The sequence below is a fragment of the Arvicola amphibius genome, chromosome 18 (assembly GCF_903992535.2).
Source record: "Arvicola amphibius chromosome 18, mArvAmp1.2, whole genome shotgun sequence".
Lineage (NCBI taxonomy): Eukaryota > Metazoa > Chordata > Mammalia > Rodentia > Cricetidae > Arvicola > Arvicola amphibius.
In genome coordinates, this window is record NC_052064.1 from 20,849,590 (window position 1) to 20,875,429 (window position 25,840).

A 25,840-nucleotide genomic window follows, 5' to 3' on the forward strand; every position below is an offset into this window, starting at 1 on the left:
GGACTCAGATAAAATCAGCAGAGGCTGAAGGGAGGAATTCTGCAATATTTGGGCTTCTTTTAAAAAGATTTTTTTTCCAAATTGGGAAAAAAACTTTCAATATAAGGGGTCACAGTAATGAAAACAGTTATCTAATTCAAAAAATTATAAATTGGGGGCTGGAGTGTAACTCAGTGGTAGATGGAACACTTACTTGTCTGACATGCGAGTGTCCCTGGTTCCCATCTTTAGTGTTATACAAGCACATAGAAAGGTACAGACTTCATCAAATGAGAAGACAGACATGACATCAGCCATGTCTGTGCTTGCATGGACAGATCTACCAGGTCATGATATCAGCCATGTCTGTGCTTGCATGGACAGATCTACCTGGTCTAGCTCTCACCCACCTTAGCTTTTCTAGAAATCAATGAAAACCTGGGGAGATGCCAGAGAAAGACTCAAAGGATTTCAGGGCAAGAACACTGCTTGGGGAGGAACAATGCAGCAAGGACAAAGTCATGTTCTTATCTGTCAATCACAGCTAAAACAGGCTCTGGAGTGGAGCAAACCAACTAAGAGTGGCCCACTAACTCCAGAAGCAGTATGGAAAGACAGATACTCTTGAGAAAAAGGAAAAACAGCAAAGGGGAAAGTGATCTGGTAACCCAAACAAGACTTGTGAAGATTTGGAAGCCTGGCAAAGCCACAGTGTTAAGGACATTAGGGTTCTTGACTCGAAATGATAAGGAATTAAATGTGAGAAGGAGAAAAAAGCCCAGGGTGGGCATCATAATTGTTAAAGCCTATTAAGAACAACATTAGATTCTACCTCATGCTTTGAAGCTGCCTTTATGAGATTACCTGCAAAATCTAATTACTGCTGCATGTAGGCACATTAATGAAAAGTTTTATATTCATGAAAAAGCACAAAAATGTGTTTTATCTGAAGCCCAAATCTCAGTCATATGTTTTGAGCAGTTTGAATACTAAATGGTGCATTCATCAGCCCATTTTCAATAACGAATCTGCAAATCTAAGACTCCAAAAGGACTGCCAAGGTCACAGCCTGAAAAGAGGGCCCCCACGAAATAGGCTTTGCTGTGATTAGACCAATCATCGTCTTTCTACTCTGCCTTCAAAAAAAAAAAAATCTCGCTGATCCTCAGTAAGGTAAATATTTCTAGTTAGCATGAAATTCACTAACCACTCCTCTGTAGAGGAAGAAAGAAAACAACACACCCATGCCCCTTCCGAATGCTTCCAAGATCCTGATTGCCCAGGTACACGAGAGCCCCTCGGCCTGAGGCTGAGAAAGGAGGTTCCCTTCAAGGCCTGGAATGTGTGGTAGTTGGAAATCATGCTATTTGTTTTCTACAACTAGAGTCCCACCCTTGACACATGTTTGCTAGAACAGACAGCCAACCATTCCCCGTACCTGCTGCTAGATAAAGGGTCACCTGCTTGGACGATGTCAACTAATCAGCTAAACGCATGCTCAACTCTTCAGAGGGCAAACCACAACTAGTCTTTACAGAAAGAGATGCAAGGTTAAATTCCTGAAATCAGCCCTCTTAGATATGCTACCCTCCCCAGCTACTCAGCCACTGAGCACAGCACACAGAGAACAACATGCCTTTGCCTTCAACTGGTACCCAGTAGACGGCGTTTTCGGACTATGAACTCTCTCCAGAAGCCCCTATTTCCGAAAGAAGACTGAGCAGTAAGAGCAAACCTGAAGGCATCCATGGATCAGACGTTGGCTTGGTCAAGGTGTTCACCTGCTCCCAGTTGAAGTCGTCATCGTCCGCTTGACTATACCCACACGTGCTGTATGGCTCATCAAAGAGGCAGCCACCTACGGCAGGAGAAAGAGAGGCGATGTCAGTCATAGCCAGGGGTCTGAACTGACCTGAGATACGCCAGGAAGATATCAAGCTCAGTTGGATTTGACAGTTTTGCTTGGGACCCGTGGATCTGACCCCTTCCATTATCTTGCCAAATACTGCTGAGTATTAACCATGCCTTAGCAATACAGACACATCCATTGCTCTCTAAAAGGGACCGAATACTGGTAGAAGATACCGAAATAAGCAAATCTAAAATTCACATTTTCCAGCTGAATACTAAACTAAGAAAATCCATCTTGCATTCATAACTTGAAAAGAATTCCCTCGGGTACTCAACATGTTTTCAATAGAGAATTACAATTTTCAAAAATATTAAAGAGAAATGTTTTCACTAAAACACTGGCTTGACAATAGAGGACCGAGCATACCACAAATGATGAACATGGCCTGCCAAATAGTTTTCAAAATATCCTTCCTATGCAGAAGCAAGTTTCAGTTTATGGTTTAAGAAATGTGAGGTCTCACGACTAAAGTAGATTATGAAGTCACTTTTATAGTCCACACAAGTCTTAGTGGCAGAAATTTCAAGGCTACACATGTGGCAAACATCTGCTTAGTTTGGGTTCAATGAATGAAGCTATCTAAAAAAAATAGCACAGTACACACATGCTCAGCTGCATCAAAACCAATGCTGTTCAGCACATCGATGACTTTCAGTCCCACTCTACAGGCTCTCGGACGCCTGCTCTGTTGAACTGCTTACAGTCTTTGTGCAAATGATTCACAGGGGGACAGTGAATAATGAATAACACTGATGATGGCAATGATTATGAAAATCTTGCCACCCACTAAATAATGAATAGTACATATTACCTAAATGGTACCATAATAAGTGAATCTTACTAATTCAAAATATTAATTATAATTGCTGGCAGTTGGTACAAAGTGAGGATTCATGACAAGGAGATGCAATTTTAGGACTATTATTGTGCTATACCTGTCAGGTACACCCTAGAGGCAGAAGGCAAGGAAAACAGCAATTACAAACTAGAGACAAAATGGAATTTCAGGACACCTGTCCTAACTTTTACCCCCAAACCTAAATCAGTCCTATGCCATCTACAACAGCCAGGCAACCTCTGAAGACATGAGAAACTGAACATCATGCATGTAAAAAAATCCCCAGAACATTTTTAGTTCTAGCCTCCACTCTGCCTCCTGAAACGTGCACCCATTTATCTTCGCCCCCTTCGCCCCCCAAGGCAACAGTTGAACACGTAGCTCCTGCACAGGAGAACTGACAGTATGAAAAATGCTGTCGTGTTCCAGGTCTTAGCTTCCCCAGGCAACACAAGCTCTGCCCTCCCCGGTTCCTCCTGTGAGCTTTGCAGACCTGTCGTCACCCTGGCAGATGTTCTCTGAACACCTGTCCCAAAGAATGGCACCCTGAGCTGGAGCAAGATCCCACAGGACTCCTGCCCTTGACCGTAACAACAGCTTGGGCAAGGGCACCGGTCCTTCCTAAGGTGAAAAATCTGTGTCTTTCCACGGCTGCTATCAGTTGTTTTGCTTTTGTGAGGTGTGTGCGTCTGCGTGCACACACGTGTATGATCTCTGAATTCACAGAACTGCCCACTTATCTTTCCTAAATCCAGTTTCTTTTCAGCACAACACGCAAGACCGCAGACAGCGTTGGCAGTCCCAACCCCATCACTTGGGGATTAGTTATCTTGCCTAGCTTCACATTACAAAATTATCATAATTATTACTCACAGAATCCAAAATGCTCTTGGGTTTGAAACTCTTTGCTTACTCAGAGTTCAACAAGCTCAGATACTTCACACCGAGTTTCAGGTGGTAATGGGTCAAGATCAAAATGCCAGAGCACAATAAAAAATGCAAAAATCATCAGGCCATGTATACAGGCCTATAAGGAACCAATGAATTTTGTGTTTAGAGCCCAGTCACAGCCCCAGATAGCTAGTCTTATGTACCCAAGAGTTTCCAAAGCCTCACCTAAAGCCAAACCATTTCTGGTCCCTAGCATTTTGGAAAAGGGCTACTCCATCTACATCAGCAGACAGGATGAGAACTCTGTCCAATCTGCTTGCGTGCACTGGAAAATGTGGCAGTGGAGGGATTCAAGAAACCCCAGGTTGTCCCAGACAGCCTCTTTCAGTTCTCTGGCACATCTTTGCCGTTGCCAGCTCTAGGCACAAAGGTGAAATCAGCTGCTGTCCTCTGGAACACCTTCAGTTCTTATAGTCCCAACTATCCATCCCCTTGGGAACACAAAGCTCATTCTCAAAGGTACAGAATTAAACTCAAAGTTCAGTCTGACAACGATGACCATCCATGTGTCCCCCTTTCTGAGTTTGAAGAAGTTCCGAGGAAAAGTGGGTCTGTCCAGCACCCGATGTGAATGATGCTGAGGTGTTCAAAGACTATGTGTGACCATTTATGAAGGAAAAAAAAAGTTTCTTAGTTACAAGTAAGAGTTTTGACGTGGAGAATAGTTTCAGCCTGAAGGAAACCAAACAGCAGTGGCACAAATAAGAGTCAAGAAAAGCAAACCAGCATTCACGGTGACATAAAGGGATGCTGCCTGGAGAAAACCCAGATGCCATGTTGACCATCTCTTAGATGACAGTCTTAAACAGCAGGGACAAGAGGAGTGTGCACGACACAACCGGAGGAGTGTGCACGACACAAAAGGAGGCTCCTTTAGGATCTCGTCTTCTAACCCGATGCTGAGGTGGATGGATACAGGAGAGGGGAAAGCAGGAAGATCAATGTGATGCCAGCGTGAGGAGAGAGGTACCCAGTCACAGTGCGGCTCTGGTCACGTGAAAGGAAGCATCAAGGGAAAACACATCTCCTTCTGAGATGATGCCTGACAACCAAACCCCTTGAAGACAGGATCCTCTGTGCATGTCCTGTTGCCTAAAGATATGTCACCCCGTATGCTACTCTTTGTCAGTGAGACCCTGCTGATGGAGGAGTGTCTATGTGCTACTTTCATTGGTTAATAAAGAAACTGCCTTGTCCCTTTAAGAGGACAGAAAATTAGGTAGGCGGAGTAGACAGAACAGAATTCTGGGAGAGAGAAGGCGGAAGCTTCAGGTAGTCACCATAGTGAGTCGCCATGCCTCTCCTCTCTGAGCCGGACGCAGGTTAAGATCTCTCCTGGTAAGCCACCCCTTACCTCGTGGTGCTACACAGATTACTAAATATGGGTTAAAGCAAGATGTGAGAATTAAATAAGAGGCTGAAACTAATGGGCCAGGCAGTGTTTAAAAGAAATCAGTTTCCGTGTAATTTCGGGTGTAAAGCTAGCCAGGTGGCGGGACACAGCACAGACATTCCTTCTACACCCTGCAACAGCAAAGATGATTTCTTGAAATCAAACAGGAAAAGAGAAATGATGTCCGAACTGAAGTAAACAAGTCTCGGTTCTCAGAAGGCTGAGACGAGAAGGCTGCAAGGGAAAGGTCAGTTTGGTATGCACGGCAAGTCTGAGGTCAGCCTTAGATACACACCAAGACCCTCCCTCAAAAATAAACAAAAATGACAAGGGGAGAGTAGGGGAGAGGAGGAAAGAGGAGAGGCAACCAATTATAGAGAGAACAATTACATTTTTGGTCCTAATTCAGTTTTTTTTTTTTACTATTGGAAAAACAATAAAACCTAAAAAAACAAACAAAAAAGAAGCCCCAGGGTCAAGCCTCCAATTTTTAGTTTTGGTTTTTTTTTTTTTTTTTTTTTTTTTTTTTTTTGGTGTGGGGTAGGGGGAGTTGGGGAGTTTGTTTGTTTGTTTTGTTTTTCATGAACTCAGCAGAGTGAAAGAGGTACTTGAGTCTGGAGAGATGATTGAGCATTTAAGATCATGCATGTTCTTCCAGAAGCTCTGCGTCCTCATCCCAGCACCCACACGAGACAGCTCACAGCCAACCGTAACTCTAGGTCCAAGCCTTCTTGATTCAAAGCCTTCTTCGCCTTCTGTGGAACTTGCCCTCCTGTGCACACACCCATACCCCCCCCCCCGCAACACACACACACACAGAGACCTTAAAAAAAAACTGGCATCTGAAAGCCCATAGAAAAAAGAAGAGATGACTGGAGAGCAATATTCTACCTGCCCTGTAGCCAACACAGCATTCACGGCAGCCGGAACACCACAAGCACCTCAGCACTTAAACACTAAGAACGGGAAATGAAAGCTGGGGAGTTGGCGCAGAGGTTAAGAGCATTTGTGGCCCTTGCAGAGGGCCTGAGTTTGATTCCCAGCACTCTTAGAACTGTCTGTAACTCCAGTTCCAGGGTATCTGATGCCCCTCTTCTGGTCTCTGCAGGCACTGCACACACGTGGTGCACAGCCATACATGTAGGCAAAACACTCACACAAATTAGAATATTACAAAAGGTAATTTTTAGCTTGTCATAATGTCACACGCCTTTAATACCAGAATTTGGAAGACAGGAGGAGAGGGGATCTCTAAGTTTGAGGCCACACACCCTAAAGAGTAAATTAGCCTGGGCTACACAGAGAAATTCAATTCTGTCTCAAAAAACCAAAAAGTCGGGGGGGGGGGAATCAATACATTCCCTCAAATTCAGTACAGAATTGGTCTCCAATAATTTTATCAGAAATTTTTAAAAAGTAAATATATAGGAATATCTCTTCAAGCAATGAAAATTATCTTAATTCAACCCCTAACACTACTGAGCCTGACTCAGGAAGACCTCAAGATGAGTCAGGGGCAAACTTGACGATGTGGCTCGCTCTCTTTCCCTTTTTATTAGGGCTGAAAACTAGAAGCCCGGCTAAATGTTAATGAACTCTCTACAAATTGTGGCTCTCCCACATTCTTCAGCTCTGGCAATAATTAGGTAGCAAGCCTAGTTGCCTATAAAGGTCACTCATGATTTAGGAAAATAAAACATTGCCATTTGCGTACCGGAGGGACTTTATCTCGCCTCTTTCTCTGGGGTAGCACAAATGGCCCATTTTGCCAACAGTAATATGAAATAATTACCCTATAAGGTATAAAAAAGGTTTCCAACTCACACTCGAAAGAGAAATTTAGAAGGTTTCAAATCCAACTGAATAGTCGGACCTGGACAGACAACAGGGCCAAAACAAACTGACCGGGTTGTAGCCAGAGGCATTTCTGGAAGGCTTGCAAGATGGCTCTGTGTGTAAAGGAGCTTGCAGTGCAAGCCTGGCAACCCAGTTTCAATCCCTGGACCCCGAATAAAGCTGGATGGAGAGAAATGACCTCACAAAGCTCCCTCTGACCTCCACATGCACATGGCAGTGAAAGCCTGCACAAATATGCCTCAAACACACAGACGCGAATTATTAATTTATTGACTTCCTGGGGCTGGAGAGGTTGCTCAAGCAGTTAAGAGTATGTCTGCTGATTCTCCAGAGGACCCAAGTTCAGTTCCCGGCATCCACCTGGGAGCTCACAACCCTCTGTAACTCCAGGTCCTAGGGATCTGATGCCCTCTTCTGAGCTCTGTGGGTACCCACACAAAAGTGGCACACACACACAAAAATGAATCTAAAAATAAACCTCCTTTGACTGCATTCAGCCATCACACCATCCTGAACCAGCTCACATTTACACACATTTGACACACCAAATGATTCTCTGTTGCTACACAGGGATCACTCCCACCCTGATCTCCTCGGCTTTGTGAAGAGCCAAGTCTCCCAACTTCATTCCAGAGGGTTTCTAAGCTGCTACCAAAAGTCTCTAAGGTTTGGGAGAAGAGGCCACTACCTGGAACCAATTGTTAAGGCTAAAGTTTTAAGTTGATACTCAGTATGTGAGAGTTCTTTTAAGCTGGCCAAAGAGCAGCCTATAGTCCCCAGACTTCTCTGCTAGTCACAGGTACCAATTCCTTAAGTGGACCAATGCCAGCTACATTCTCTAAGATCAATGTTCTTCTTATTTTGTCTATTCCTCAAACCCAGTGTGAGTCTATTATACATCAGTATGTCAATATATTAAAAAAAACTCACTTTATAATATAAAATAATAGTTGCAGTTTATCTCCTCTAATTTTATTTTTAACCCTAAGGCAAGCACCAATAGTTTTTAAATTCCTGTGCCAGTTACCAGCTTTAACGATCCTTAACACTACTTGCTCTACAAAGTGTCTAAATTGTCTAGGTCAGTGATTTTCAATCTATGGGTTGTGACCCCATTTGGGGTCAAAGGACACTTTCACGGGGGCTGCCTAAGACCGTGGAAAACACAGATATTTACATTATGATTCATAACGGTAGCAAAACTACAGTTATGTAGTAGCAACAAAAATAATTTTATGGTTGGGGGTCACCAAAACTGCATTAACAATTTGCAGCATTAGGGAGGTTGAGGACCCCTAGTCTGGACATTTCACCTACATTTCCTGTCCCGTTGGTGGGAAGATCAAGTTTCCTCCGGGGGAGGATGTGGGAAAGAGTGCAGAAGGAACATTTTATCATGGTGCTAGCAGGGTCCTCAGCACACCACACAGGCACCCTCTCTGGTCCTGATGTCTCCAACAGCAGCTTGTCCTAGAGCCCCACCTCAGGGACCTCCGCAGAGAGCCCAAATGGAGCCCCATCCTATACAGTTTATTCTCCAGGATATATTTCCTCCCATGTCTGCAGGTTCAGCCTTGCCAGGACTCGCCTCAAACATTGGCCCTGGCAAGACTCAGCTGACGTCCGTGCTGGGATGCGGCTGCTCCGCACTGTGCCATCCCTTGGCCGTCTGAGCACTCCTTCCAACAGCGCAATGCGGTCTTTCGATGCCATTTCCCACACTCCAGCCCCCGCGTTATGTCTGCCTCCTGACGGGACCCTGACCGACCACTCCTATCTTTACAAATGGCAGTTTATTGGGATCAAACAGCTCACCCAATTACCCAGGCCTTTCGGTTCACACCCAGGAGCTCAGCCAAGGTCTACCTGCGAATCTCATGCTCGCCTCTGCCTGCACCTTTCACCGACCTCTCTGAAGCCAGTCAATACCACGCTAATTGCTAATGGCCGGCACTGCAAGCTAGCTGCTGTGGTGAAGGCTCCTAAGAAGCAAGCGGGGGAACGATCCAATGTCCATTTGAAATGCGTGTAAGATAAACAGGCATCCTGCATTGTTCTGCCTTGAACAGGTGGCACTGGTGGACAGAGCTGAACTGTCCTTCTCAGGATTGTGATTATGCTCCATTTAAGGTGGAAGGCTGCAATAGCCCTTGGGGGACTTCCTAGAGCGGTTTACTCATTTGTTCTCAATACAGAATGACCCCGTTTAAGGCAGGCTTGATCAAATGCATAAAAAAAAATATTAAATGGGTCTCTCCACAGAGAAAACAGATCAAAAAACAGTGCTAAGATACTCCCCCCAAAGAATTAATGTTCAGTGTTCTCTTTTCCTAAAATACATGAAACCGCCGGCAGTTCTACCCATTTATTTCAATCTTAAAAACTCTGAAAGACAAACAGCTAGGAGCTACACAATTCAAAGGATAAGCAGGAAATCATCTCCAACAGGCATAATTGTCTTACAAGTTAAAGGAAAAGGGCCTCTACCCACACACCAGAGTCTCAGCCTTCCTCGTTTCAATCTCTTGTCTGCCGACCAATAAAAGTATACAGTGCCTCCGAAACTTTGTGAGCGTGCCGTGATGCTGAGTGGATCAGACACTGAGCAGTACAGAAATGCTCGCCGACATAATTCAACCTAGCAAGCCGGTTTACACAGCGCCCAGGCATTTAAATGGCGAGCACAATGCTCTGTTGTAAAACATGCCATTTGCCCGTGGATCTGGTTTTGCATACTGCAAAGCAAATGAGCTCCTTTCTAAAGTGTGTATGCCTTATTACCCTTACCACGGCCTTAACTGTCTATCAATCTATGGATTCTCAATATTTAAACAGGCTGGATGGCAAGCAGTCAAGTGGTCTCGGGCTTTTTGGTTTTCCTTATTGATCTTTAAAATCTTTGGTTTTGAATGGGAGGGGCTATCATTTCTGTTTCTACATGCTCCAGGTGATCGCTGACAGCTGTTTTCCAGGACATCACTTTGTTCCTAACAGAGATGTAACTGGGTTGAACTAAACCGCACCCAAGAAGTCCCTGTGTGCTTGGGCTGGACTCCACCTGTGCTCCTGTCCATGCGCCAGACTCCGGACACCAGGACACCATGCTATGAAATGGGCTGTCTGCCTTGCCTTAGGCAGAGGATTGATAAATCAAACCCATCTAGGGGAGACCCGGCTCAGGTCTGGTCATGTGATGTCTTGAGTCACCTGTGCTTCAGGCTCCCACTATGGGCTGGGATTATCAAGTGGGTACCAGGGTCAGGGTCAGCTGCATCTGTAGGATCATGAAAGGAACACAAATTTCCAGGCTGCCCCCCAATTTCTCAATCAGACACTATGACCCCCAGTTACCTGGGCTTTAGCAAGCCTCAAGTGACTCTAATGTGGCTTGTTTGACAATCAATCTCCTAGAATAACACATTTAACTAGAAACTCCTGGGACCAGCCTCAGGGATCTACGGCTCTTAAAATGGTCCCAGAATAATCTAATCACTGGCCTATTTTTAAAAAGTCTGCTCTAGATTGATACTTTCAAATAGCTTAAGAAGACATTACCCTGTTTTAGGGGACTAGAGAATAGTTCAGTTGTAAAAATGCCTACTTAGCTTGAGGGAGGGCATGGGGTACATCCTTAGCACTTAGGAAAAGAGATAGTGTTTTCTTTCAAACATTACATCAGTGTCTGTTATTTATAAATTATGTTTGCATAGTACTGTACGTTTTCGAGCATAACAGCACACACGCAACCGACCTTTTAAAGTGTTGCTAAAAAAGGATCTGTAAGTTAAAACCCAAATATTTCCTGCCACAAATAGCCAGACACATTATATTCTTCAAAAGGTGTCCGAACAAAGCCTTCTGGTCACTGCAGCTCTCAATATACTTAAGAGTTTAAAAAAAAAAAAACACCTCACAAATGAAGAAGGACTATAAAACATCAGGGCTGGCACCAAGAGCTAAATCCCTTGTTCTCATGCCTGGATATGATAGCCTCAATCTTGTCTTATTTCTCCTACGCGGAACCACTCAGCAAGCACAGAACGGTCATGCTAAGGCAAGTGCAGGCAATTAATAGGAAGCAGGATTCCATCTGCGCTCAGGAGCACTCCTGTCTGCTTGCTGTGATTTACAAATCTATCTCTTGAAAACTTTGCTAGTATAAGTTATTGTCTGAAGCAGCAGATAAACTCCTGAATTCAGCCAGTCAATCATGCTTGCTAAATGAGGCAACCTCAAGAAACATTATCTCTACACATTATACTCATTGGGCAGAATCTAATTATAAGGAAAAAGAACACACCATAGCACGCATTCTCTTGGTATGATAAACCATTTATTATAAAGTCCTATAAGTAAGGGAATAGCTAATAAAACATAGGGTAACCTGTCCAGTTGAATATACTGAATTGGGATCAGGGAGGAGGGTTCCAAGAAGTTTTAGGTCTGTCTTTCTCACTATCATGGATTCAAGAGGTAAGGGGTCTTCACATCAAAGGTCCATATGGCTTCCATGAATCAATCCCAGGATGCAAAGGGAAGCAGGCAGCAGAGAATCGGAGCACTTGGTCCCAAAGCCTGTCAACCAGACGCCAGATGCCTCAGACCCCTGAGACTGAGGAATGACAGAAATGAACGGGCATTCTTCCCCACTCCACATTTCTCCTGACTGACCTCCGCTCCTTCTTCTTCTGCACTTGACGTAATGAGGCATCTCACTACCCTCAGGGCAGTTCTGAAGTCTAAAGACCTTAGGTTCTATTAAAGCATGTCAAAACCTCCTGCCACCCTCATTTGAGGAAGCAGCTGTCTCTTTCAACGCCAGGGGGATCCGAAGTCACCATTGAAATGACTGAGGAACTCTGTGCTGCTTTAGTCTCTGAAGTACCATAAAGGATCATGGATAATTTTGACCAGGAGAAAATCTGAGAACCTATTCCCTATAGGATATCCGACTCTATAACAGTTATTACTAGCCACTCACAGGAGCAGAGAAGGTTAAACATTTTGGTACATGCCCACGTGTGGCTATTGACTCAAGATGATCAACACTTGAATCCCATTACTATATGTGGTTCACAGCATCTCAAAGAGAACAACAAATGATTAGATGTTTCTTTATATGGTCTACAGTGACTGGCTCACTTAACTCTCTGCTCGACATCTTATGATCCAAATGACTTCCCCAAGGCTTTCTTTATCAGTCCCGCATCCCTCCTATGCCATCATGTGATCTCAGCCCGGGACTCCACTTGATTTGACCCACTCCAACATAACTACTCCCTTAGTACATCCTATACATTACCTCTCTCTATACTTAATAGTCTATTCATTCATTGACTCTTAACTGCCCACGGGAAAACATTTAATTATCACATAACACATATTCTTGGTTTTGTTAGTTTGGGGTAGGGTGGCATGGGTGTTGATCCCATCTACCATTTTAGATTCTTTTATGATTTTTAACCCCAGCTTCCTTCTCTATCATACCTAACAATTTATGACTATTCACTGATTTGCGTCCATTGACCATGGTACTCACCTATCACCTGATTGCACACATAACCCTTATATCCGCTGAACACAATCTACACATCAACCCCAAGGTCTAGTCTGAATATTCTTATTCATTCTTCAAATCCCAGAGAAGAAGCCACCTCTCTGAGGTCCCTGTTGCTGACGTCATGATGAAATCTGCTGCCCCTTCCTATCAGCCATGGCTATAAAGAGAACATTCTGGGGTCTATGCACCACTGCAACTCAGCCTTTCGGGGGCCATGGTCTGGCCCTACCACACTGTAAACCACTGGAATAGAAAGCAGTGTTCTGCCGTTCATCTCCGTGTCCATAACCCCCAGTCCCAGAAAATGTGTGTTTCTCATTAAATACTTAGAATTGTGGGAAGAGTTTTTGTGACTAAGGTAAGAACATAATCGACACAGAGTTCTATCTCTGGCAGAAAAGAAGACAGGAGGAAAGCCATCCCCTGGGCCTGAGTCACTGAACATCAACACCTGGGCCACAACAATGGAAGAAGTCTTGTTCTAGAGTTCCTACCTTTTTGAGTGATTGGTGGCATCTCTCCCTCTCTCTTAGCCCCACCATTCCAACTAGGACTTAGGTATCTGTCATATCATCAGGCACTGGGGAGGGAAAGAAGGGACAGACTAGGGGCCAGACTGGCGACGGATAGGAAAAGAACCCAAGAGACACAGAGAGTGAAAAAGGCACAATGCAGAAACTCCGTAGGAGGCAAGAGAAAGGACAAAAGCCCACCCTGAAGTTCTTCTCGTCCTGAAAGATCCAGATGAAAAGGAAAGCAGAGAGTCAGCAACTGGAAGCAAGACTCTGCGAAGATATCCCAGGCCTGCTATTCTAAGAATCTGCATAACGAGGCTACTATTTAGCAGACCTCAGCACAAGTCAACAGAAAACACAGACTGTATGGAGCACACTGGAGCTCCGCTTAAAGGCAGCCAGTTGTGGTGTGTTTTAGATTTGAAACATACAAAAGAGCACTTGCAGTATGTGTTGGATGATCTTTCAAGTTGTGCGAGACAGAAAACTAATCAGTGATCCTTAGGCCCTGAGGAGAGCAAGCTTTGAAGACTATGCTTTACGTATTTTTTTTTTAAAATTAGAAAACAGATTCTATCCAAAACCCTTCGGCTGAGGGCAAGGCTCACAGAGCACAGAACTGCAGTGGATCAGCTTCCCACCGGTCATTCTCCAGAACCAACTGGTTGCTCAAATGTAGGGAGCTGAGACATTGGCCTTCTCAAGGTCTCTGTACCTAGCACGTCTTTCCTGTCCTAATTAAGTGCTCGCCCACTGACCTAGGCACACTGTGACGCAGTTTACAGTGAACTGCAAAGGGACCATCTGAGAGCAGTAAGACGGGCCAGGAAGCAAGAGGTCTGGGGTCCAGCCTTGTGGCTTCGGGCAAAGCAACTGACAGAAAGAAGGCGGGTGTTGTGGGGGGGATGTACTCAGCACCCATGAGACTAGTAAGTTCCTGCCCCGTCAACTTAAGAGCCGGCCCCATCCTTCCCTGTGCAGCACCATCCGCCTTTAAGAACGCTGGCAGGGTGCAATGTGTATGCAGATGGAGTATAAAATACTGTAGAATCTACATCTCTTCCTAGCTCTCTAGTAAGTAGGCAAATATCGCCTGTCCTCTCTTCTGGTGGTGACCAGTCTATGAACTAGCATGGCTGGATTAGAGCTCCAACTACAATCTCCAGAACATGAAGGTAGACCATTCCAAGAACTTCTAAAATCCTATTTCCATCCAATCTCCCCTGTCTCCCCACCCTTTCTCTCTCCACTCCTTTTGTTTAATGCCTTGGTATTTTTGTGACAGAGTATTATGAAGCCCACACTGGCCCCTGACTCTGAGTGTCTCTCATGCTGGGATGCTGGCATATGCAATGAAGCCCAGCTTACAGCCTTTTATAGGATGTTCTGATATAGCAGGGTCCTGGCCCTATGGAGCACACATATTGAACAGTATCTAACCTAATATGGACACACGTGGATGAAAAGTAAACCGTTGTACATCAATATAACATTGGCTGGGTTTGGCTTAAGGGACAGTAACCCTTCACCAAGCTGGGAATATGTCTAGCTGAAGCTTCGAAGACCAGCTCAGCTTCTGAAACATTAATGGCAATGATCAAACATGGCACTCTGGGGGCTGCAACCCACCACGCACCATTCCCAGAGTGAGCAGCTCTCTGTCTTGCCTGGACCCTCACTGCAATCACTGACAACTCTTCCCCTCTGAAACTGCTGCACCCCGTTTGAGGAACTCGAGTTGTAAACATCAATAATATGCTCCCTCCATCCTAGGTTCGGAGAAAAATGAAGGGATGCTCGCCACTCTCCAACAGCACACCCAAGCGACAAAGAAAGAATCCTTAGGCTGGGAGTGAAAATCGAGCGTCACTAATCTTGCTTTTCCCCCTACATGCTCTGTAACTTACAGAGAGGTGTTGTTTAAAGAAGTACAGACACGCTCTAAACTATGGGACAGCGACATGTTTCTCTTACCAGGAACACCCAGTGAGGGAACTCATTCTACTTCACTGTCTTCTATTGCTAACTCAAAATTAAAATATAAAACCCATGGGGGACCCGGCAGATTTAATTAGGTCAGGGGGAACATGTGGACTGACCTACTATCACTGTGATCAGATTTCTAGATCCACTAAACGCCCTTGATTCCCAGCTTCGGGACGGCCACCATGACCTTGTCCCTTTTCTATTCTATGCTTTCGTCTTTGGCTCAGTGACTCTGAAACTCAGGGTTTTAGGATGGCCTAGAGAATCCAACAGAGCTAACCATGAGATGTGTCTCCCTAGGACAAATGTGTGTCGGCAGAAATGCTGTAACTCTCCAGGGTGTCAAATTCTGGGGACAAATCGACATTTGCGCAAAGGATAATTTGTTGGCCACCTGCACCAGATCGGCTGGGATCATCTATGAATGCACAGGTCCTCTTCTCCCCATGCGCTCACCGATTCTGAGCTGTGGACGGTCATACTGCATCTCTGAGCTATATGTAGAACAATTCCTGAGTGATCTTACCTCCAGATGGGTTCTGAAGAACTGGGAGGCCTGGCGCTCAAGCATTTCCCTGGCCATTCAAGCCATCATCCAGTCTGAAGACCATGCCCCACTATCATTCAGCTGTCTTTGGGGAACCCATACCAGCATCTCCACACTGTTAACGGGCATGGCCCCTGGTGCATGGGGTACCCTACTCACTCTCCACCCCCACGCTCATGCGCACATTACCCCTTGCCTGTTTCATGACATGGTGCCCTAATGTTCTTCTGTGCCTTTGCCTGGAGCCCTTCCCAGTGTTCCCTAGTCCACTGAGACCACTGACACAGAACACCAGCTTCCTCCTTCCTGCTTGTCAGATCCACGAACACCTGCCGTTTTCACACATCCGAGAGCATCCCTGCTGGGGTCTGTACACTCGGACTCCCAACAGCACAGCGAGCACTGGCTACCAGGTGTCTATGAGGGCACTCATGACCTGTCTGAACTAACAGGAGCTGTCCAATTCATGTGTTTACACAAGACGACACAGCCACGCCTCCCTGTACCCTAAAGCTACAAAGGACATTAGACACAGGCTACAGTATGGTGCAATATGAGCATGAAGACTAGAGTTTACCTCACTTGTCAGATCCAATCAACGCCCAGTATCTCCTGGGCCACATCAATGTTCCACACAGCCCACAACTTTGAAAGGAATATGTGGCACAGAGGCAGTTGAATGTCATTTAACATTGTGACAAGAGGTGACAGAATGAAGGGGCTATTTTAGATTGGGAGTGCAAGGTTGAAATCACAGGGAAGAAGGATTAAAAGCATAGCTGGAAGGTAGATGAACTTTGGGAACTGGTGGCTTGAAAGAAAATGGCCCCCAAAGGATTGACACTGTTAGGAGGTATAGCTTTGTTGGAGTACGTTTGGCCTTTTTGGAGGAAGTGTATGACCATGAGGGCAGGCTTTCAGGTCTCATATGCTCAAGCCATAACCAGTGTCTCAGATCACTTTCTGTTGCCTGTCAGTAAAGGTGTAAGAACTCGCAGCTCCCTCTCCAGCACCATGTTTTCCTGAATGCTGCCATGCCCCACTATGGTGATAATGGACTGAACCTCTGAAATCGTTAAGCCAGTCTCAATGAAATGTTTTCCTTCATAATAGTTACTGTGGTCATGGTGTCGGCTCACAGCAACAGAAACCCTAAATAAGATACATGGGTACATGGAAAAGGTTCCCAGAGAGCTAAGTCTGTCTTGAAAATTGAAAAAAAAAAAAGTGTTAATACGCTCCAGCTCAGAGTCACTGAATGAGACATTAGGACCAACGCTGGGCCAGCAGCTACTTCCCCACACAGCATGACAGAGAGGGATGATGGTCTTCAGATCAACTGTACATGGGAACACAGGAACCCAAGAGACCAGGCAAGCGATGCCAATGCTCACAAAGAATTAAGAGTGGAACAAGGTTGTGTGAATTAGCCCTGTGCAAGGGAAGCAGAACTGTGTTGAAAGATGAGCGTGGGATCCCTCTGCCTACAACTTCATATCCTCCAAACTCCTCCCTAGGCTAGGAACATAATTCACTGTGACCGGTCACTTTTTGAATGCAAGAGTTTGTAGATGGTGGCCTTGGCCAAACCAGGCCGGCGTTAGTCAGGAAGGGCCACAAAGAGGTAGCGACAACCTTTCTCTCACAGAGATTCAAGTCTGTTTGAAACCAGTAGCTAACATAGCAAAGACTGGTATTCTTGAACCAACCCTCAAATCCTGCTTTTGCAAACATTTGACTCTATCAGCTAATGACCATTCTTCTAGGTTACTGGTGCCTGGCTGTGCATCTTTCTCCTCTGATGGAGCAGGACGACTCCCCTTATCCACATCCACCTTCTCCCTCCTACTCCTCCTTTTCCTTCTGCCTCCTCCTCATCTCTTTTCTCCTTGTGTATGTATACTATGTGTTTATATGTATGAGTGCATGGCGTCTATAAGTCTCTGTGTGCATCCATGCGTGCACATGTGTGGAATCACTTCGGGTGTCTGCCCTCACCTTCCACCTCACTTAGGACATGTACTGTTTCTCTATTGTGTGTGCCAGGGTAACTGCAGATTTCCAGGGAGTCTGCTGCCTCTACTCAAGACATTACTATAAAAGCAGTGGGTACAGTTAGCTTTAGGGGGGCTCTGGAGATCAGAACTAGGGTCCTCATGCTCCAACAGGTGCCTGACCCATGGAGCCATCTCTCCAAACCTCTTTCCTTTTCTCTTCTTTTTTCTCCTTTCTTGTATTTCTTTGTATGTTGGTATTTGTATGGGTTTCTTTTAAGGCAGGATCTTGCGATGCAGCCCTGACTTGCCTGGTTCTAAGTTGTCCAAAGTCACCTCCATTGTCTTAGAACTACAGACACGTGCACCACACGTGGCTCCATGCTGCACTTTTCTTAGCCCCCTTGCTTCTGGTTCTCCCCACTTGTGGAGGCACACAGATGGGAGCCTGTTCCACCTTGGCTAACGGTCACTCTGCTGTAAAATTCTGCCCAGACCTTCTTAACTTTATCAAATTTGAATTTCATACCCATTAACCAGCCCTTTCATACCCACTGTCCACAGCCGTCTGTATTCATTCACCTTCTCTCTCTGGATCTGACAGCCTTGGTGGACTCCATCCCCAAGAGACAACCCCCGACACAGACTGTTCATGTGGGCAAGGTTCACGCGCTACTCGCCTTTCTGAGCCCAGCTCGTCTTGTTTAACACAACGGTCTCTAGTCCCGTCCATGTCACGGCAAAGGACTGACAGGAAGTATCCCACTGTGTGTGTGGACGGTATTTCCTGTACTTGCTCAGCAGCTGATGGACACACACAGTAATTCTGTATCTTGCTATTATAAATAATACCACAAGGAACCCCAGGATGCAGACTGCCCTTTGAATACTGACTTCCTTCCTTTGGGCACTCAAGAGGGATAATATTGTCCTATGGTACCTCTCTCCACCACTGTTAAAGGAGCGGCCATACTGTGCTCCACAGTCTGCACTCATGCGCATGCCAAGCAGGAGTATTTCAGGGTTCCCTTTCCTCTTCCTGCTGGCCAGTAACATTTACCCTTTGCCATTCTTGCTGGGGGGATATGGTGGCCCACTATGGTTTTGATTTTCCCAATGATTACTATGACTAACCATTTTACCACTCACTGACATCTGTACGTCTTCTTTTGAAAAATAAATGTCTATTCGATATACTGTCCATTTTAAACTGAGCATTTATTTTTGCTTCTAAACCTTGGGGGTTTAGCACATGGTCAGGATTGAAACCACTTATTGAATTATAGTTTGTGAGTTTCTCACATCCTGGAACCTATTGTTTCCCTCTAATGGTGCTTTCCTTCTTATACGACACCATCTGAAGAAAGGGCTGTAAGAATGTTCACCCCAAAGAAGGGATAATGCTTGGAATGTATCTACATTCAATCTTATTCTACAATGTATACCTATATCATAACATCACATGGTAACCCATTCACGCGTATTTTTTTGAGTTTTGAATATACCAATTAGTAATCCATTTAAGTTTTGGCATTCCTTGGCTCTTGTCGGCTACTGTGTCATTGGGAAATCTTGCTTGCCTGTGTTCTCTATGACAGTTCCACTACTTCCGATAGGCTAAGTGTCCCTCCATCACTGTTAGCTGTTTGATCGGCCTCATTATCGCCAGACTCATGACCCCAAAGAGCAGAAGGTCCCTTGGGAAATTAAATCAAAGAGCACTCTATCAGACAAGACATTTAAAGAGTGTTGAGAAGGAAGTGTCCTGCTCTGCAGCCTGCTCAAGAACACTGCATCCCTCAGCCCCTCCTACGGCTGCATCCCTCGCCAGGGCCTTGCAGGGAGCTCTCTGCCACAGCCCTGACCAAGCCTACATTCCTTTACCTTTCTGATTGGCTATAAGGAGTAAGCAATGCACAATCCAGCCCCCAGGGAACAGCTTCATCTGCTTTTGACCTCTGCTGAGGGAAGTGAGTTCAACTCCCCAACTTCTTAGGACCCCACAAATCATTTCCATCATCCTCAAGAGAACGGATCACAGGGAATAAAGGCTCACCATCACAAAGAGGAACCACAGGCAGAGTGAGTGTCAGCCTCATCAAAGGATTCCTATTTCTTTACAAGTATCACATGAATCTGGGCAGGTCCCCTGGGCTCACTGACTGGCTGACTAACCAGACCACCTGGTAAAATCCACACCAATGCGGGCAAGTCCAGACCAAAGAGTGATCATGCCTGAAGAAGTAAGTTAGAAGGCACCCAAAGAAGGCCATGTCTTTCCGGCCCCACCACAGATCTATGCACATCCCTGTATGCAAATGTACCAGCAGGAACGAACACACACACACACACACACACACACACACACACCATTCATTTGTGGATGAGAGTTCAAAATTCGAAAGCACAAACTTCCTTTTCTGAAGTGGCGTGCCAATAAAGGCAGAGAGTATGTCTGTGGTATTGAAGCAGCCAGAAGTTGAGTATCAGTGCGAATGAAAGCCAAGCTACACATGGGAGTGGAGTGGGGGCTGAGAAAGAGCAAATAAGCTGTGGGTGCTTATGGCTGGCTTCAACAGTTGGAGGTGTCCGAGAGGGACCAGAGAAAACTAAAAGGTAAAACTCCCAACAGACAATTTGCAATAGTAGATTCTCTTCAAAGAAAGAGAGAACCTGAAGCCAAGCTGCACAGGCCAAAAGCCCCGGAGTCAGTATATTTGATCGGAAAGCTTTCCAATAGCAAGTATATCAGCCTTAGATATGGCACAAGAATATCTCCACCCTCCAAGCTGGCCCCCGCTCTCCTCTGTCCATGATACATACATATAAAAGCAACCCTGCCCGTCTCACCAGGATCAGGAAGCAAACACAGTTTCATCCGTTTAGAGCACTTGGATTTGTGAGCTGGGCTCTACTAAGACATCACAACATGATCCTTGTGACCACTCCCAGAGCCTTTGCTTCTGTCCCCTCCCTGCTGGCCTCAAATGCTCTCCTCGGGATGTTTTAAGGCTTGACACTTTGACGGTTAATTTGGCGTGGACTCTTGTAGAAAAGAAGAATAAACTGAAAGAGGCCCGGTAGTGAGCTGGTACATGAAGGTGGAGAGAAAACACTGGTGAAAGTGACCAAGCGAGGGGACGAAAGCAGAGGAAGCCACGCGATGGGTGAGGCAGATGTGGGGAAGCCTGGCGTGCTCTGCAGCAGAACCTTACAATGACTGTGCAGGAGCCACTCTGCTGCCTGGGCAGATGTTCTCCTCTCAGCAACCACGCCTTCCCTGTAATTGCTACTAAACCCACCCCTGGCACCGCCAGCGACCAACCACATGGGTGGCCTCCAAATTAGTAGTAAAGACAGTCGATTCTACCAAGTCATTTGGAGGAAGACCTTGAAATAGAAAGGTGCTGCAAAATCCCCTTTAACAAGTTTGGTTGACTAGGTGGCTCAGACGTCATCTGAATGCTCATTTTAAACTAATCATAAACAGGACTTCCGAGTGGAAAGGGGGCTCGGATCAAAATTCAGCTCATCAGAACTAAGTCTATCACCCCCCCCCCCCCGGTATGTCCTTTTTCTAGTTACTAAAGCAATAGCAGACAGAGAGAAGCTTCAGGTATGAAAGTACCCCGTGCTTCCAATTTCCCCAGCAAAACCCTAGACCATTTTATGTGCTGGGAAATGCTGTCACACGTGATGCCAGGCCTTAAAAGCCAAAGTGAATGAGGACTTTGCTAAGATGGGGAAAAAGGAAAGTTAACCAGCATTTACCTGTCTTGACGTGGGTGGGGAGAGATAGCAGCTGTCTTCGGGTATCTGCAAACACAGGCTTTTATCTGACTTTCGCTAAATGGATATTTTAAATGCTCAAGGAAGCAGAGAACAGGGCTAGCCTCGGGAGGTGAATCTTTTAATTTAAAAGGGTTTTTTTTTTAAACTCCCGGGATTCTGGAAAAGGTTGTTTTGTTTGTTAATATCTCTCTCTCCCAAGGGGATGGAGAATGTGCAGACGGGAGGTAGAAACAGCAGGGTGCTAGACTAAGATAACCCACCTTCAGCACCTGACCCTGTAAACACCAATGGTCTCTACAAAGATTCAGCCAGACTCAGAGGACTGGACAAGAGCGTCTGTAATTATCCTGAAGTATTTGCTGTTTCGTTTTGTTTTTAGACATACCCACAGTCTCACTCCAAGTAAAAAATACCATTGACTCATAGCTTTTGATACCCCATGGCACAGAAGGAGACCGAGAAAGTTCCGGGTTGTAGGGAGAAAGGCAATTAATGAGCTATTACTATTTAAAGAGAAAAAAAAATCCCTGTCAAAATAGCTTGACAAAAAAATGGTGGTTTTTAGCATACACAGCTTGCAATAATGCTGCCAACAGAAACAGTGGGCGGTGACTCTGCCAGCTAAATGGAGCTGTAATAGGGAAAGGGGCAGAGCCACACACTATTTCCCTGCTCCCTCTCCAGGAGCCCCTGGCCCCACCACAGCTGGCTCTGTCCTCCCAAGGCTCCCAGCTCTTCCTAAAACCATTTGGGGGACTTGTTTGGGCAAACAGCTTCAAGGTAAGAAGAGCACAACAACCTAAAACCCACCGTAAATGGAAATGTTTCCCTCACAAGGTTGTCTTGCCCAGAGCAGACATGGACCATTTATATCGAAAGATGAGGGGAAGAATTCTAAAATCATCCCAGAGTTAAACACTGGTAAAGCCATCTAAAGGTTTTTCCAGGACATCAAGGCGAGGGTTAGCCCTACTGGGGATGTCCCAAACTGGAAAGGATGTCTGTGGGTTCCTAAGACAAGCACAGCCTCCTGTTCTTTGAGTCATAAGGAGGGTGTGCGATCAATGATCTACAACGTATTCATCCATCACCATCGCCGATGCTGTTGGGGTTTCCATCTGCCCCTGCTTAGAACGAAATTATCAAGAGAAGGCAGAAAACTGTGTCACTGGGTTAAACCAAACACCGTGGCAGAGATGGCTGGAGCCTCTGCAATCCCTGGTATTCTGGAGCTTGTACAGCTGGGTTGAGTTCACAGACAGTTACGGCAGAATGTTTAACATCAAGCTGGGCTCCACCGTGAAGCACTCTCTCCCAATTAGGTGTCACAATGACAGGCAGTCCACCCATACCCAATACAGAAAGACTGGGGAAGGGGAAAAAGCCCCAATCCATCCCTGACAGATCTGTGCCTGTGTGTTCATATTTACTCAGCTGTTAGAGTAAACTGTTCACAATGGCTTCCTAGCCACCCGTAACTGTTTACATGTAAACGGAAATGACCTGAAAATAACATGTTTATTTATTTACTATTCTTTTGTTATATGTATGAGTGTTTTGACTGCCTAAAAGCCTGTGTACCATGAGCATGCCTGGAGGCTAGTAAGAGGTTGTTGAATCGCTGGAGACTAGAGTCACAGATGACAGTTGGAAACCCGCATGTGAGTGCCGGAAGTCAAATCCAGTTCCTCCAACTCTCTGGCCTGAAGGTAATGTAAATTAAGCATGTGCTCCCCAAAGACTCTAGCCTCTAGCCAAGTGCTCAGCAGTCTCAACTGTTCTGGGCTCTGGCCAGTTCCCTTGTGACAGAAGCTCAAAGACACAGGCTGGACTTCACTAGTTTATTCTTAGGCACTGGAAGGTCTGTTCATGGACAGGGCGCCATACGTAACAGGGGCAACAAATAAGCCGCTTCTAGGGATCTAAGATTCTACGGAGGAACAGAGCCCTATCATGCGTCCCAACTCTTATTCGGATGATAAAACCCACACAGGAAAGGAAACAATTACAGTTAATAAACTAGAAGTAGGAGTGCCTAGGAGACAAAGTGGGAAGGTGTCTAGAGACTGTGGGAAGCCCTCTGGAATACTCGATTTCCTCTCCAGGTCCCAAGTGCCTCCCTAAAACCACCTAAGGGTTCTGCCAAGTCCAGCCCAAGAGTCAGCAAACTAGGCCAAGGATTCCCTCGGATAAGGAATTTGAGATGTTCAAGGATGACCTCAAACTTGACCACTGCATCTTATCCCAGGAGGCTATACGGAGATGTGGCTATGGATGGGGTTAGCATTACCATATCAAAAGTTTCATCAAAGAGCCGTGTAATTCCAAAGTGAGCCAAGGAAGACTCACCCCATGGCTCTTGGTTTCATCTAGGCTGTTCACGAAGGTACACAAATCCTCGTCACACATCTCCTCTCCTCTCACAAGCCCCGCTGTGGACGGCAATGGGCTCAAGGAGAAACATGGCTTCTACTAAGGAAAACTGTGGTACGTGTGTTGGGCAGATAGTGACCCTTTCAGGAGTGGAACTGTCTATGGGCTTGCGCACGGGCAGCCGAGTGTCCTACTGATGAACTGAAAACACCTTCCAGGTAGAGGTGGGTCAGAAGACCCGACTCCAGTCTCTCAGGCATCTCCTGGGCTCACAGGACCCGAGACAGGGCTGGACAGCTAGACAAATCCACATCACCGGTAGACAGATGACTCTTAAGTTTTATCTTCATAAGCATCTGTGCCCTTCTGGGAGAGACTTTAAGTGTTGCTTAGGAACCCACTGGACAATTCCAGCACTGGCAATGACATTTCTCCCAACAGTTCCAGGTGGGTGATCACCTTCCCTAGACATGTGATCCCAATGTTCAAATTTGGCCCAGTCAGACTTAGGAGACTTTTTTGGAAGGGTCCCATTTTTAGGACTGGCCACTTTACCTTCACCCAGCTGCCCACACTAGCCTGAATCCTGGTGCCCAATGTGTATGACTCAGGCTCATAGCCCATTTGAAACCTCCTCTGTATGTGTGACTCCAAGAATGGCCTGACTGTCCCTGGTGTCAGCTACCACCTTTTCACATGGAAGTTGTACATTTCCCAAGTAATTATTTAAAATATATAGCCTGCTTTGGGATTGAAAAGGGATTTTTTTCCCATCAATCTAACTATAAAAAAAAATCTAAGTACGATGCTCTCCCACTAATTGCAGCCAAGTCTAAGAAGCCTGATTTTGCAGTAATCATTCCCATTTGTTTGATGAATTCTGTAGTTTTGTCAGGATGATCATAAAGAGTCTCAGAGAAGAACATGCTAAGCCCAGGGAAAGAGCTATGGAATAATGCATTCTGACTCTTATATAAATAAATGTATTATTAATGTTCATAGCTGGTTATGAGTGATTTTAGTCTACAGTCTAAAAGATGGGCAGGGATTTCTCTATAAAATGGTTGACAGACCAAAACATATTAAGGAAATGTCTCCTTGTCTGTTTTATGTCCCAAATATTCAAGGCAAATATGCTGGCATTAGCTGACGGGAAACATAATCCTACAATGGTAAAGCCTGGCGCCCACTTCCCAAATAAAGCAAGAGTTCCATTTGCCTAATTTGCTAAATCTCCGGGCTCTTTTTCATCATTCCCTTTTTATTTGAAAAATACAATATTATTCAAAACTCATCATGCAATTGTGTGCATTTTCACAGCTTTAGGATTTCAGAATAATCACTCAGTGAACAGAGACCAAGTGGCAATGGCCTTACATTGGCTAAGGCACAACAGAAGCGTTCCTTTGATTGTTGGATAAGATTTCATTACACAAAGGCATTGGAGCAAGTGTAAGAATATTAACTACCGCATCCATGTAACACAACACAGTGTGTACTCCTTCCACACACGTTCTCTCATAACATCCTCACAACAACAAATTCAATTTGGTAAGGCGAACATCACAATTCTCATTTTCATAGAGGCAAACAAAGATTTTAAAAGGGGAAGATGACATTAAGTGACCACACAGGCAGCAATGACAGAATTAGGTTACAGACCATTCCCTTTCCATTCAGAACAACCGTGTGTGTGTGTGTGTGTGTGTGTGTGTGTATAAACATAATACACACACATAGATTTTTCCATATTGGATTTTCGTATATATTTCACTTTGGTGGCTTTTTCTGCTCCTACTTTCCCCTCATCTCCCTCCCTTCTTGTTCCTGTTATATCTTTTTAACCTTAGAATTCCACTTTCTACTTATTTTTTCTGTGGTCTTCCCAGCTTTCCTGAATGTAGTCCATTTAAACTAAGATTTTAATCTCCAAAGGTTATGTGCTTATGGTACCTGGTACTGGGCATCTTTTATCCCCTCTTCTCATTTGTCTTGCTCAAACCGGCCTCTAAGACCTGAACACAAATAATCCTCACGCTTCAGCCTCTGGAGTAGCTAGGACTACGGATACGAACCACTGTGCCCGACTCTGTTATGAGAACTGACGGGCTAGTACAGTACCCACGGAATAGTCAAATACCTC

The 25,840-nt window shown here is 45.3% G+C and overlaps 1 protein-coding gene across 1 annotated transcript in view; it reads right to left on the reverse strand.

Annotated features, from left to right (window-relative positions):
• Ptprm (protein tyrosine phosphatase receptor type M) overlaps window positions 1–25,840 on the reverse strand; it is a 670,047-nt gene that overhangs the window by 506,838 nt on the left and 137,369 nt on the right. The window contains exon 2 of the mRNA XM_038315433.1: window positions 1,715–1,837. Coding sequence (XP_038171361.1) covers window positions 1,715–1,837 — 123 coding nt within the window. The remainder of the gene's footprint in view (window positions 1–1,714; window positions 1,838–25,840) is intronic.